Raw genomic sequence first — 15,060 nt, forward strand, 5'->3', positions numbered from 1 at the left:
GGCTCTGAAAAATATAAACCTTTTCTGCTATGTAACCCATGCCTCAAATCTGCAGTACATGCCCTTATTGTATCTACACTTTGAAATGCAGTTCAAGCCGTCGTACCACAATCAACACTGAAAGCCACCTTCTATGCCACTGTAAGTGCAATCTCCTTTCCAACAAAGTATGATGACATATACCCCATTCTCACTGCACACAAATGGCCTCTCAACACAATACCTTACCTCAGAAATCTACTTAAAACATTCAGTGATGAATGAGGCATATGAAGCAAGGGCACACTCTTCTAGAAAAACCCCAAATTAGACCATCATTTGCCCAGCACAACATGTTCTTAGGGGCTGCCACCACATTATGGAATTCTCTATCAAATGACTTAAGACTAAATGCAAACTGGATAGCTTGACATTTGAATTAGATACTGACCATGACCTCGGAGCCAAACAATGGTCCTGAATTTATAAAGATTCTTAAAACACCCCAGTAATCAGTCAGTGCACCATGACCAAGTAAAGAGGTATTGATGACTGAGCACAGGGAACAAATTACATGACCCTCTCTTTTGAACAAAGCACTACTCTATGACCTCAGCAACCACATTCAAACCCAGACTGCAGGAACCAACCAGAGATTCCTGACCTCTGCAATTTAGATGCTAATAACTCTCCTACGGAAGCAGACAATGACCTCTGAATTCAGCAACCAGAGATGAACTTATGACATTGGCATCCAGATCTTGGAAACAGTGACCGCAGACCATGGAAGCAGATCATGAACTGTGACTTTAGGAGCCAAATGTTTCAACCAACTCGAGACAGCTGGCAGCCCCTCTCCCATTTCTAGAGCCCTTTTCTCCCCCAAACCTTCATCCCTCTCTGGACCGCCTTCACTTCTGCACATACCTTTGACTAGGATGTCGATGTCTGCTGAACTGTTGAGACCTGGGACCTCTGGTATAGATACCAGACAGCTGTATCTGCCTCCCATTTTATATGTCATGTTACTCAGGCTCAGCTCAGACCCCGGCATTTCAAGCTTCTCCTTCTAAAGAGAGAAAGATGTAAGATGAGAGATAGATCCTGAATACCAGGAGCTATGGAGCTGTTCCACCTATGGGAGATTCAGATATCAGATTGAGTAGATCATCATTTGGAACAAGAGTGAGAAAGCGAACAAGCAGAAGTCAATCACAGAAACAGTGTCAAGATAAGAAAAACTCAACTCCAGTACCTACATGAGATATAAAACTGGAAATCCTACAGTCTGTGAATCTCTCACTGTGTTTGACAGGGACAGTGCCATCAATGACTATTGGGCACTAATGGAATTACAAAGAAGATACTTATCTGGAGAACAATTACTTACCTTCAGTAATGATCTTTCCGGTGATAGTCTATCTACCTGAACATCCTAAACTCTTAACATGATCTGTATAACATGAAATATCTCTTCTCAGCCAACACGTGGTGAACAACTCCAGCTCAACTCTGGTAAATATTAAGAGCCATAGAAGGTGCCACCCAGTGCTGTGATAGCTGTGACTAACTGCCTGTTTTTGGCACATGGGCCGTATTCCGTCAGGGCGACTGAGTAAATTACTCTTTCGCCCTAATGGAGTACTCACCAGCCACATTTAGAAATGTACATCAGCCCAACAGATATTTCACCCATTGACAGGAACTCCAGTCAAGACAGTCCCTGCCAATGTATGATTTTTTTGCCATAAGACTTCGTCAGACCTGATGGAGTCATATGGTAAAGATGGAAAAAAAAACATTTTTTTTTAAAAAAGTGGGTTTTTGTTTTTGGAAATGAAAAACCAATACCCTCCTTGCAGTGGGAGTCATCTCTGATGCCAAGGGCTTCATTTAAATGTTTTTACTGCCCCTTACAGCCAGGGTTTTCCTGCCAGTGTCGGGCAGATAAAAACAGCTATGTCTGCCTATGTAAATTGGGTAGTTGGACATTCAGGGCCTGATTTAGAGTTTGTTGGTAGGGCTACTCCATCAAAAATGTTACGGATATCTCGTCTGCTGTATTACCATTCCATTATGTCCTATGGACATCGTAATATGATGGAGTGGATATCCATTACATTTGTGACGGAGTAACCCATTCCGCCAAACTCTAAACCAGGCACTTTGTAATTTCTCTGACCGGCCGTCAAAGAAGTTTGGCCGCAGCAGAGATGGTGTAGTCTCTGTCACGGCAGAGATTAAGTAATCTCTGCTGTTGCCAAACTATGGTCTGCCCAGATCTAAATTTGGCAGGCAGCCCATTATATTGGCGGTAAGGATACTGTCTCACTATCGTAATGGAGTATGCTAACCTCCAATATATAAATTGGACAGTAAGAAATTAACAGGAATGCAATGTAGCAAACTAACTTGATTCTATGTGGAACACTTTCACCTTATTGCAAACTAACTTGAAGCCTTGTTGACTATATACAAGACTGCTCCTCAAAATTGGGAAGAGGATGGTCGGTGAGGAATCTGTTGGTCTAATATCCACCAGGAACACTGACGTAGCATTCTTCTGGCTGAATATTAAGACTTGGCTGAGCACGGGACACACTACCTGGGGAAGTACGCTAGAGCCCAATGTTATGGAGAAGGGGAGCGACCAAACCGCAACATGGCCAAGTTGCTCCAACCACCTAGAGGCAGCTATTACATTCCGGAGTTACAAACGGTTGACCGGGTGCGGGTGACTGACAACAGTGAGGTTCTCACCACATTGCTCTGGTACTACACACACCTATACACCTCCAGTCTGATGGGCGATATTGCTGGCCTGACGGACTATCTTGCAGAGATAGCAATGGTCTGTCCCACAGATGTCCAGAGGAAGTTCCTCCATGAGCCAATTTCGAGCAAGGAGATAGTACAAGCCATCGACACTTTAGACGGGTCTAAAGGCCCCAGCCTAGATAGGCTTACCGGAATCATTAATAAAACCTTTAAGCACCTCCTCACCCCCATCTGCTTGCTATGTATGCAGAATGTCTTCACAAACGCGTACTCCCCTCAAAACTGCATGAAGTAGTGATAACCCTATTACTGAAGCCAGGCACAGACCCGATATATTGTGGCTCCTACCACCCACTTTCGCTGCTCAATTTTGACAACAAGGTACTTGCTAAGATGCTCTCAAATTGTCTATCGCTTTTGATGGACCAGATTATCTCCTTCATCCAGTCGAGCTTTATTCCGCACCGCTCCACATCATTAAACCTGCACAATGTTTTTTCGGCGCTGAACAGAATCACCCTAGACGTCCCTGCGGCTGTGGCCCTGCTGGACGTGGAGAAAACCTTTGACTCCTTAGAGTGGCCTTACTGCAAGCTACACCTCTCAAGTTGAGTATGCCCCATGGGTTCATCTCACTAATCATGCTTTTACATTCTCAACCTGTGGCCTGGATTCGGGCCAACGGCTCCCTTTGCTGTCACTGGAGGGATCAGACACGGCTGTCCCTGTCCCAGCTGCTTTTCAACATCACCATGGACCCTCTGGTGCGGCGTTTCCAAGAGAAACATATGCATTTTGGCTTGCACTTCAAGCCGGGCCCCATACTCTTCTCTCTGTATGCAGATGACATTTAGTTATTTGTCCGCCACCCTGCAGATAACTTATCTCCGATCCTTCACAAGATTGTCGGTTTGGTGGCTTTTCGGGTCTCTACATTAGCTGGCCCAAATCTGAGTTGTTCCCCCTTTCTGATGCCACAGCACCTGTCACATGTAAGTTTCCACTGGTTTGGTTTCATGGCCCGGCTAAGTATTTGGGCATTTCCCTACATCCTGACAAAGAGCAGGTAATACAGCAGAACTACGGCCCAGCCATAGACCAATTGACCGCTCATATAGAGTGATGGCTTTGGCTTCCCCTCCCTATGGCAGGTCGCATCACCATCATAAAAATGGTTGTGCTTCCATGGTTTCTATACCTGTTTTTAAACATACCTATACCCCTCAACAATGCCTTTTTTGGTACCTTGAGGAGCCTGCTACTGAGGCTGCCTGGATTGCCTGGGACACGTTACGCCTACCACACTAGCACGAATAGACCCCACCAGATTCTCCAGCTGCCCCAAGTGTCATGTTGATTGGACCGATTTTGCACACCTGACATAGACGTGCTATAACATTGAGACCTTCTGGTGCGCCATATTCTCCCGACTTTCCATCATGATTGGTACTGATCTTGCACCAGACCCACTGCTGGCCCTAAAGGGTTATGTCTGGAATATACATAGGGGATTCCGCCGATTCACTGCTATTGCATTGTTGCTAGCCAAATAAGAGATTACCCTCCACTGGGAAGCAAACACTCGCCAAAAGACATGGCTTTGTTAGCAAGTCTAATGTATTGCGATACTACCAATGAGCTGTATGCTAAGCTGCAGTCCCCACCATCTAGACTAAGTGATTTGGCAGCCACTGCAAGACTTCCTGCTCTCACTTGAGTTCACAGCTTTGGATTGAAGGGTATAAACATTGTTGTTTCCGCATGACATCGGCATTGAAGCACAATGTCCAGGTGCCCCTGACACAGATTACCAGGATCTGCCCTAAGTTCCTGCCATTCATCCTTCCCACCCCTAAGCCGAGACTCAAACCTACAACTGTATCATACTCACTGTTACCAGTTACCTCTACAACACAATATAATAATGTACACACTGCAATGTTGCCCATGTATATGGGCTGTATATTTGGTTTGATTTGTATTATGACAAAATAATAAATGAAACAAAAAAAAAGTAATATCCATCAGGAAGATCGCTAACAAAAGCAAGTAACTTGCACTTCTGATAAATTATTTTTTACCACCAGACTCTTCACCTCTCAAAATGATACCAAAGCAGCACTCCCAAAGAGATGGTTTTCAGGAGTTGGTCAACTCAAGATGCCCCACAATACAAAGCAGGCTTAGTGGCCATTCTTGCGGTCTTCTGAGTTGAGGGAGTAATGCCTGGTGAGGATGTAGACCAAAGCCCATGTGGTTGATGATAAATGTGCAGATCAGGAACACCCTTGGCAAACACTAAAGTGACAGCCTCTACCATGGAGATATGAGCACTGATGCCATCAGGAGTATCCTTTTTGGCTACAGCATACCAGATCTAAATCCAGAGGATAAGCCAGTGAGAAGCTGACTGCTTCTGAATCACTGCCCCCTTCTTGGTACCAGCGTAGCTAAGGAAAAACTAATCACTGAGGCATATCAGTTTCTACATCAAGTCCTAGTGATGTAGAAACCACAAAGCTAATGTGTATTTAGATGGTGATCTCTTTTCCTTCCTAGGAGGATAGGAAGGCAGGTACAACAATGTCAAGTTTCTAGAATGATTAATGTGGAACAGAAAAACATAGGGGATTGAAACAAGCTCTTCTCTGATGCACTAAGGTGTCTGGGAAGAGAGAGCTAAAAGACAGATGCACTAAAGGAGCTTGCAACTTGCAGACATGATGAGCTGAGCTACTGTAAATCTAAAACATTGCACTAAGTGCAAAGAGTCTTAACGAACAACTGTGCACAGGCTCAAATGGTGACCCCATCAGAAAAGTGATAATCAGATTCAGGTCCCAACTGACACCTTCTCCTAAAACATCACAATCATACCCTGAAAGTCCTGGACTCTCTTTGGGAAAACTGGAAAGCTTTGAGGGTGACCGTGTTCAGTTCAACCCCAATGAACAGGACCCACTGTGTGTGATGACCTGGGGTAGTTGACGGAAAGGTCCAGGATGAAGAGCAGGTGGATCATGGTATGGTGATTGTTAGACTAGACCAAGTACTCCCAAAAAAGCCCCCAAATCCATGTTCCAGCTTTGACAAACAGTGTTCCCTCTAGTCTTTGGTGACCATCTGATTTTTGCAAACTGCCAGCTTCTGTCTTGGGCGCTCAATCCCGTCACAATCAAACCCATTGGTGGGAAAAAAGAATCTACAATAGTGATCATGCAATGGGGGCATCGTGAAATTAGGGTCGACACCATACTTAGGTTCCACCTATGTAGAGACCCAAAAAGTACAGGGGAAAAAAATGTAGGATGCTGGCATTATTGACAGCATGTGAGTCTACAAGAGACTTCACCCTTAAAAAGCTGGTTTGTCTCAAGCAGCTCAAATGGGAAGGACAATAAGAGTTTTGAGGAGGAGGTTAAAGGCTGAAGAATTTCTGTATTTACATTAACCTTATTCTCCTTGACAGGCAGAGCATATTTGAAATATCAGCTGCAACGAACAGGGCTAAAATAAAGGAAGCAATGTGATCTGTGAGAGGACCAGAAGGACATTCCAAGACAACTCCAGAGACTAAGTAAAAACCTTCATCAGTCCCAGAGGGGAAAGAAGATTGTTTGTATCACTGCTGTTGCTGTCATCACAATAGAAAAATTATGTATTTGAACAAAATCAGAATCCAACCCAAACATTACATCCATGGGTAGAAAGCACTGTGCATGGGAAAAGACTCCCCGTAGGGTACATCATCTTGCCTTGTCCAAAATAGCATTTATCCTGGCGAATTTTGACAACTTTGAGGTCAGATCTGATGGTGGTGCTGGTAGATCAAAAGCAGTGTCTATGCAGAAGCAAACATCAAGAATTTTGCCTAAGAGGGTTCAACAGTGCAAGGGTAGCGCCAGGAACACAAGTGGAAAGACCTGCCCGGTGAGGGGGGTACTACACCTAGAGGACGAAGAATCCCTCTTAAAGTGTTCCTTGTGCTTCCTGCTGCTGGAAGTCTCTTTTGAGTGTGCCTCTTCTGCTATCTTAAATGGTGGGGCACTACAGACCAGTATGTGGATGGGGACGTAGAACAGCAGTGACTCTAGTGCTCATCACAGACTTCCGCCATGACAGGCTTCCTGCTCCTTGATGGTGTTCAAGTGCAGGAGGGCACACTTGTCAGATGGCTTGAAGTCATGGTGAGACCCCACTCACCAAAGACACACACTGTGGGGATTTGAAATCGACATTTGCTTGTGACACAGGGGCCATTAGCTCAAATTCTGACACTGGAAGAGGTGATAGGACACCTAAGCTATGCAAATAATGTAATTTAGTGGAAAAACTCCAATGCAGAACAACTCAGAATCAATGTTGAAAGGTACGTAGGAAAAAAGAAACTGACATCATAGCACTCTGCAGTGCCCTTTATTGCTTTGTGATGTCATAACAGGAGAGGCACCAGAGTAGAGTCAGAATTGAGGTGCCACCTTTTGGTGCAGGGGATATATTTCAATTTTCCAGATGAGGTATATTACCTGGAGGAGATTCAAGAGGTGAGGAATTTGCAGGTACAAGAATCCACTAGAAATAATGCTATTGCAGCTAGATATTTACCATAAATGCACATGCTTAGCATACCCCTGCAACATAGTGCATGGATACAGCATAACCTTATAAATCTGTATTTTATGGTAAGTGCATTTATGAAGCTTGGATGTACTTTATGAAACAACCTGCAGATGTTCAGTGACGTAACAGTAACTCACGACTCTAGCTTTGATGCCACACTTTAAACTGCAAAAACATGGAAGACTATGGCCCTCATTACAACTTCAGCGGTCTTTGCCAAAGACTGACGAAGCTGCGGGCGCCAGAATACCGCCAGTGCTGGCTTTATCTCTGGTTCCCTATTATGACTTTTCTGCTGGGCCAGCGGACAGTAACAGTATTTCCGTCCGCTGGCCCAGCGGGAAAGTCACATCAACATTGCAGCCGGCTCGTAATAGAGCCGGCGGCAATGTTGATGTGCAGTAGCGCCCGTTGCGCATTTCACTGCCCGAAATTCGGGCAGTGAAATGCGCGATGGGGCTGTGCCTGGGGGACCCTGCACTGCCCATGCCAAGTGCATGGGCAGTGCAAGGGCCCCCAGGAGCACCCCGAGTCCCCCTTACCACCAGCCTTTCCATGGCAGTGTTTACCGCCGTGGACAGGCTGGCGGTCGGGACTCATAATCCCCAGGGGAGCGGTGGATTATGACCACCACGCGGAAGCCTGGTGGTATGTTGGAGGGGCCAGCGGTATGGCCATGGCTATTGCGCCACAGTCATAATAGCTGGCGGAACACCGCCAGCCTGTTGGCGGTGTTAATGCCAGCTTACCGCCGGCCGCCAGGATCGTAATGAGGCCCTATGTATTATACATCAATGATTGATCACAGATCTCTTGTAGCAGGCTGCAGACAGCACTGCCAAATTTCAGTTCTTGAGCTGGATGTTTCAAGAAACCTCACCATCTACCTCATGTAAACTACTGATTGGGCCATGGGAAATACACACACGAAGTGAAATTTAAAAAAAAGTCAGGCAATGTTTGACAGGAAATTATTGAACAAGTACATGTACGAACTGCCTTTCATCTCACACTTTGTCCCTTAGAGAAGGATTCTGCTTCCCCCTGTGAATGTCCCCAGGATGTCTAGTTTTCAGAAATTTCTGAGAGAGACGCCAAGTTAGATCACCAGAAGACCTAATTTTGCGAAGGTACAGAGGAAAGCATATTGTTCTTTACCAAGTCCTATAAAAAAATATCTATTTACTCGGGGACTTTGAAAATGTAGTCAAACGTGACATTCTTTGTGACCAGGGTTGGAAGAATTTCAGCAGAGACTATTGTTCAAAGCAGCTATTGTGTATGCTTTGTTCATTTACCAGGAGCATTATGGGTACCAAATACTGAGGCAAGGGACCACTCCTAAATTGTCTCTTTTTCTTCCAAGCAATCTTCTTGCAGGCAAAAGTCAAGTGTACAAGTTCTTCTGACCCTTAACAAAAGATCAAAACACCTGGCCTGTTTATTGTCACCCCAGACTGGGATAAACCCACAATAAGTCCAGAGGCAAAACAACATAGGCTACTTAGATAAAATATGAAAAAGTTAGGCTGTGAAATAAACAGATACGCCCTGGACTGTACAAGTGTTGTGTTCTCATTGTGGGCCACAATTAGATAATTAAAGATGCAAATGTTTTATATTTTTCGTGCCCCATATTTTCCTCATTCACTCTATTTTTTTGTATTTCTATAGGTGTATCGTGTCTCAAAAAGGCAACCTGTTGGGCCAATAAAAAACACAGGTAAATAAATACATTTGGAGGTTTCATTTTAATTAAGGGTAAAGGTATTGTGAGAGAAGTAAACTGTTTCTTTTTTTCCTCCAAATCAATTACTTTTTTTAATCAACTACAGGTAAGACACAGGCGCAAGCACTCATAGTTTTTTCAGGGGGTAACATAATACTCAATGTAGAAATTGGTGCCAGATTTAGAGTTTAGTGAATGGGTTACTCCATCACATACATAACGGATATCCTATTGGCCGTATTACAAGTGTTTATATACAATGCCACTTTTAATAAGGTGGATGGCATGCATATCCATTAAATTTGTCACAGAGTAACATGTCTGCCAAAGTGTAAAAAAAAACAAAAAAAAACTGTTTATTTTACTTCTTAAAAAAATAAGGAATAATTTTGTCAATTTATGAGAAGGGTCTAATGAAAATCAGAGACTTCAGCAGACAAAAATCTAACAGTGTGCCATTCATCTGAAAATGAATAATGGGAGATTTGACTGCACACGTTTACAAACCTCAGATAAAAAGTCACAGTAAAGTGTGAAAGGTAAATGTATTCATAGCCATAATTTTAGGGGGTTACAGGACATTTTGAACTAAAGAATGTCCACTCCTCGGCTTGTGACACTTTAATTTATCTCATAATTATTTTATAATTCCTTAGCTGAAGCAGGTCCAATTCGCAATACTTAGTCCATGGTTAAATAAGACTTGCTCACAGAAATTCTTTAGCAAGTTACAACTAAGCCGCAAGACACACTCATAGTAAATTGTGCCGAAAGAACAAGAACAATAAACCAAAAATTTCAAAATTTATAGTGAAGAAAGAGGTAATTATTTTAAATCAACACCAAAGAAAAATATTCACAACGGGTGCCCTTCTATTACAGTTTGTATTAAAAAGCAGCTCCTTGCCACTCTGGCACATTACAACATTGTCGACCATACAGTAATGTGACCTAATAGTAATCATTCCCAATGTTTCATGCCAGCTAAAACTGATAGTACATCAACCAGTCAAGATGTGCAACCTTATGCCACTGGTTATTCCCCATCTTTACTGCTGAACAGCTACACACGACAGTAATGAGTCAAGGAATCTGTATTACAACTAGAAAGCAATATTGTGTATCATCAGGTTGCCAATGAGCTGACAATAAATATGCAGCATAAAATAACAAGCAATATCAGACCCCCAAAACTACAGAAAAGCAGGCTTAAGAAAGTCTGTGAATTGTATGGCTTTTTGGAAACATCCATTTTATGTTCCAACTAGTCAAACAAAAAAACATGAAATAAAGTACTCCCTGCCCTACAGTGAAAGGACATTGCAAGTCACTGAGTACTTTCACAAGCATATCGAGGTAGAAGATGAAGGCCCAGTTACTTGATAAGGTAATGGAACTCCGAGGTGACTTGCAATGTCCTTATAATGTATGTCAGGGGGTACTTTATTCCGTATAACATATGGCCGCACCATCGCTATCCCACAAAATTCCTAAATCATTGGTATGTTGCTCTTTAATGTGAAAGATCAGATGGTAGTTAGTAAACATCCAAAATACAATTAGAATCTCTAGTACAAAACTAAACACACCAATAAGCAGTTGGACGTTTGCTGCAGGAAAAATATTAGAATCAGTTTAATACAAGACAAATTTTATAACTGCTGTAAGCTCATGATATGTAGAAAAATGCCTAGAGATTCTATCTTCCCTGTAATTACCTTAAGTGTGGACAAAAACAGGTTGCCAAAAATAGCTCATTTCTGCTTGTCACTATTCATATAGAAAAACAGGGCAGAAGAAAGAAAAGCCATGTTTCGTATTTGAAACTGCAGCTTTAATTATGCTCTGTGACCTGCCTTTCCCCTCCTCTGTTGGCTAGGGTAGCAAGTGCTGTGATGTCAGAACTCAACGATAATAAGTTATTACATTTGAGCTGCTACGTTATTTCTTATTACAGGCAACTAGGTGCATCAAAATTCGCACGTAAAAGGGAACTGAGAGACGAGATTTTATGCAAGGATTGCAGGCTCCCATTTATTATATTATATGTTATATATTAACCAAGTGGGCTATTATACTACCTTCACAACCAACTTAAATGCGCAGGATAAGCTAACCGATGTCAGTGAATTGTTGGAAATGTAGTTCCTTACATACATTTGATGGTCATTTCAGGCCAAAGGGAGGCAGTCGTTATATGGACGTTGAGGATACAAGCTATCTGATGATGTAAAATAATTCATGCATGGGAATCCCTGAAAGATCCAACGCTAGAGAAAACAGGGCCTAAAACGGTAGGAATTGTTTTAGAAATACAAATATTCATTTTAGACTATTTTTATTGCTTCTTTATTTGTGAAGTTATGCTTCAATGATTGTCACAAAACTGCAAAAATGTATTTAGAATGTGTTCTATTAATGCTTCAAAGGTGACGAATGAGATTTTTTTGAACTATAATAATAGTGGTTTAGAGAGACAATACATCACATATTTAAATATTGATAAACCAGATTTTTGGGATCCAAATGATATCTCTTTGAACACATACAGATGTCTAACCATCCCTTTCGCCTACACCATTGGATTAATTATCCTGGATCTCTGACTGCAAGAGGCACTTCTGTCCCTTTCCAAAGACACACCAAGCAGGTAACACAGTCTCTGCTCAAGTTCCCATCTTACCCTTTTCCATTCGTATTCCCTTGGCAAGGAACCATCAGCGTTGCAGCGAACGACTAGATCCTGCCCCAGCATCACCTCCACAGGCGACTTCGGGGATATTTCAATGGGTTCAAGATCTAGATTGGGAAAACAGTTATGAACACATTGCAGTCGTCTGAGCCTTTGGAATCTAATCTGCCCACCTTCTCCCACCCCACGCTGGTCCCTGGGTGCTGCAATCTAACTACGCATTCAACTCCTGTCAAACGGGCAACCTGTTTGGTCAATCAAAAACACCTGTAGATAAATACATTTGGAGGCTTCTTTTTAATTAAGGGTAAAGGTATTTGGGAGAAGTTAACTGTTTCTTTTTTTACCAAACCAGGTGTGTTTTTTTATCAACAACATGCAATATACAGGCGCCACCACTCATCGTTTTTTCCGGGGGGTAACATAATACTCAATGCAGAAAAAATAGCACTTGTTGGTGCCATTTGCAAAAAATAGGGGCTCGATTTAAAGTTTGGTAGATGGGTTACTCCATCACAAATATAATGGATAACCTCCTAGCCTTATTACCAGTGTTTACATCCGATGCCACTTTTAATAGGGTGGATGGCATATCCGTCACATTTGTGACAGTGTAACACGCCCGCCAAACTGTAAAAAAGGCCCTAACTTTTTATTTTACTTTTTTTTAAAACAAGGAATAATTTTGTCAATTTATAAGAAGGGGTCGACTGAAATTCTGAGACTTTAGCTGAAAATAAAATCTAAACGTGTGGCATTCATCTGAAAAAATAATGAGAGGTTTGACTGCGCACATTTACAAACCTCAGGAAAAAGGCACTGTATTCCTTAAGTGTGAAGGGGAAATGTATTCATAATCAGAATGTTAGGGGTCACAGGGCATTTTTAAATAAAAAATGTCCACTCTCCGGCTTGTGACAGTATAATTTATCTTATAATTCCTCATCTGAATAAAGCACAGTGCAGTTACGTCTGAGCCTTTAGAATCTAATCTGCCCACCTTCTCCCAACCTGCGCTGGTCCCTGGGTGCATCTAATCTGCCCACCTTCTCCCAACCTGCGCTAGTCCCTGGGTGCATCTAATCTGCCCACCTTCTCCCAACCTGCGCTGGTCCCTGGGTGCTGCAATCTAACTACGCATTTAACTCTCCTGCTCTAATTTGGTATGATTCCCACTCCAGTCGCCATCCCCATCACCCACTGCATTTCTACACCTCCATGCTCCCTCCTGCTCCTTCATGTGTTCCGCCACCTTCCATGTTCCTCTCAGCACTTCCCTCCCGGTCTCCCACTGCAATACTTACACCTCCATGGGCTCCCCTCGGCGTTCCTCCATTTCCATTTGCGTTCCCTTGACCCTCCGTCCTCCCACTCCCACAAGACACTTCAAAGGGCAGAGTGGAGATTCTGCCCTTAGTTCCCCAAGCTCCTCCCTCTCCCCTATCATTCTACCAATCACTCCCAATCATGTACCCTTCACTTCCCAGAAAAGCTCCTCCTGCTCCTCCCATTCTTTTAACGCTAGTCCCACTTACAGTTCACAGAGATCTCCACGTCAGCTTTAATGTCTGCTTCAGCGTTATTTATATCGAAGGCTCTGCATCTGTACCGTCCACTTTGCTCCTTCTTCACATTTTCCAAGACAAGGTATTCACCGGTAACATCTTCAATCTCTTCCTCCACATCTTGACCATCCTTAGACTCCTGTGGATACCAAGAGATGCTCAGTTTAGCATGAATTGCATACATTGTGCTACATGCAGCCTTAGTAAGCATAGATATAATTTTAAGTTTCTCAGTCAGTACTACAATCCAAACCCGTGTCTGAACAGGTAGAATGTAACAGGGTCAAGGAGTACAAGTAAAAGAAACAGCATAAGTAACCAATGTTGTTATTCTTTGAAAAAATGAGTTGGGAAAGTGAGTGTTTTATCCTGTTTTAATAGAATCAACATGCAAAGCCTGCTATTTTATTGAATTGCTGTGTCTATCCCAAGAATTAGAGAACACAAATAAGATAAATCCCAGAAGGATTTGGATTTGTTTAACAAGATCGGACAATTTTAGAAATTGGTGGCGCCAAACTGTCAAAGCCATGAAGATAGGACCACTTATTCCCCTTCTTCGAAATTGATGTGGAGTCACGTTTTGAAGATTCTCTATGACATTCTGTGCAAATGCGGTAGATAAAGGAATTGTAAGCTGTAGAAAAGATAGGGTTCACTGTATCCATAGCTTAATGTTTCTTCAGGTTTTTGGGACCCAGAGTAAGACAACAGAAACAGAAGGTTGCTTGCTTTGATAACTCTGCGCAGCTAGAGGTTCTGGGTTAGAGTAAGGGCTCGCTGGAGTTAAGAGGCATCACTAGATAGGGATCCTGGTGCACTTTTGGTTTTGTTTGTCACAATATTTTCTGTGAGATTCTGTATTGTTCGGTATTAGAGTTTTAATTCAGTTAGATGGAGAGCGTGTGCAAGCCCTTCTGAGGCTTGGGGCCTCCTGCGCCCTTGGTCTTTGAAAGGAGAAGAAATGGACAAACAAACAACTCTTTAGAGGCACGAGATCTCGGTGAAGATGTACATGGTCACTGACGCTTTGTTAGATTGTTTTTTGCCCAAAGGGTGAGTGTAAGTAAAGGAGCAGTGTCTATAGAACAGAAACGATGACCATGTAGTAAAAAGAGTGTTCTGCATCAGTCACTGGCTCTTGGGGATGTGGATGGGCAAATGTATATCTACAGCATTACATACAACGATTAGATGCTTACAGAGTAACATATTCCGTTTGTATCATGTGTGGCTGTAGATATACATGCTATGCACAGACTGAAAACAGTTCTCCCATAGGCTGTGGCTAGCCAGTGGGTGTAGCAGAGTTTTGAAACAAAGTTCTAAGAACAGCTTAACCGACTCTGACTTGTCCCCTTGATAACACATCTACGTAATAATGTTTTGTAAACGTGTGCGGAGTGGACCAAGTGGCAGCTTCACAGGTGCTTGCTATGGGAATATATCCAAGGATAGCCATAGAAAAACCCTGTTTGCTGGTGGAATCTGAGCAGGCAGGAGCATAGGATTCTTTTACCTTTGATATAGCATGTCTGGATGAATTTGACGATCTATCTGGCTACTCTTGCATTTGAGTTGGCATATTTTTAATGGGGCTTAGGAAAGGCTACAAATAACAGTTGTGTCTTATGGGAAAGTTTGGTTCTGTCAACGTAATATATAAGAGCATGTTTAATATCTAAAGTGTGGCATGC

At 42.7% G+C, this 15,060-nt stretch overlaps 1 protein-coding gene across 2 annotated transcripts in view; it reads right to left on the minus strand.

The window, feature by feature from the left end:
* The window catches only part of MCAM (melanoma cell adhesion molecule), a 172,792-nt gene that overhangs the window by 39,195 nt on the left and 118,537 nt on the right, over positions 1–15,060 (minus strand). For both annotated transcript variants that reach the window (XM_069224843.1, XM_069224844.1), the window contains exons 8-10: positions 13,334–13,502; positions 11,790–11,905; positions 907–1,048 (exon numbers count right to left, since the gene is read on the minus strand). In XM_069224843.1, the coding sequence (XP_069080944.1) occupies positions 907–1,048; positions 11,790–11,905; positions 13,334–13,502 (427 nt within the window). The remainder of the gene's footprint in view (positions 1–906; positions 1,049–11,789; positions 11,906–13,333; positions 13,503–15,060) is intronic.

The sequence above is a fragment of the Pleurodeles waltl genome, chromosome 3_1 (assembly GCF_031143425.1).
Source record: "Pleurodeles waltl isolate 20211129_DDA chromosome 3_1, aPleWal1.hap1.20221129, whole genome shotgun sequence".
Classification (NCBI taxonomy): Eukaryota; Metazoa; Chordata; class Amphibia; order Caudata; family Salamandridae; genus Pleurodeles; species Pleurodeles waltl.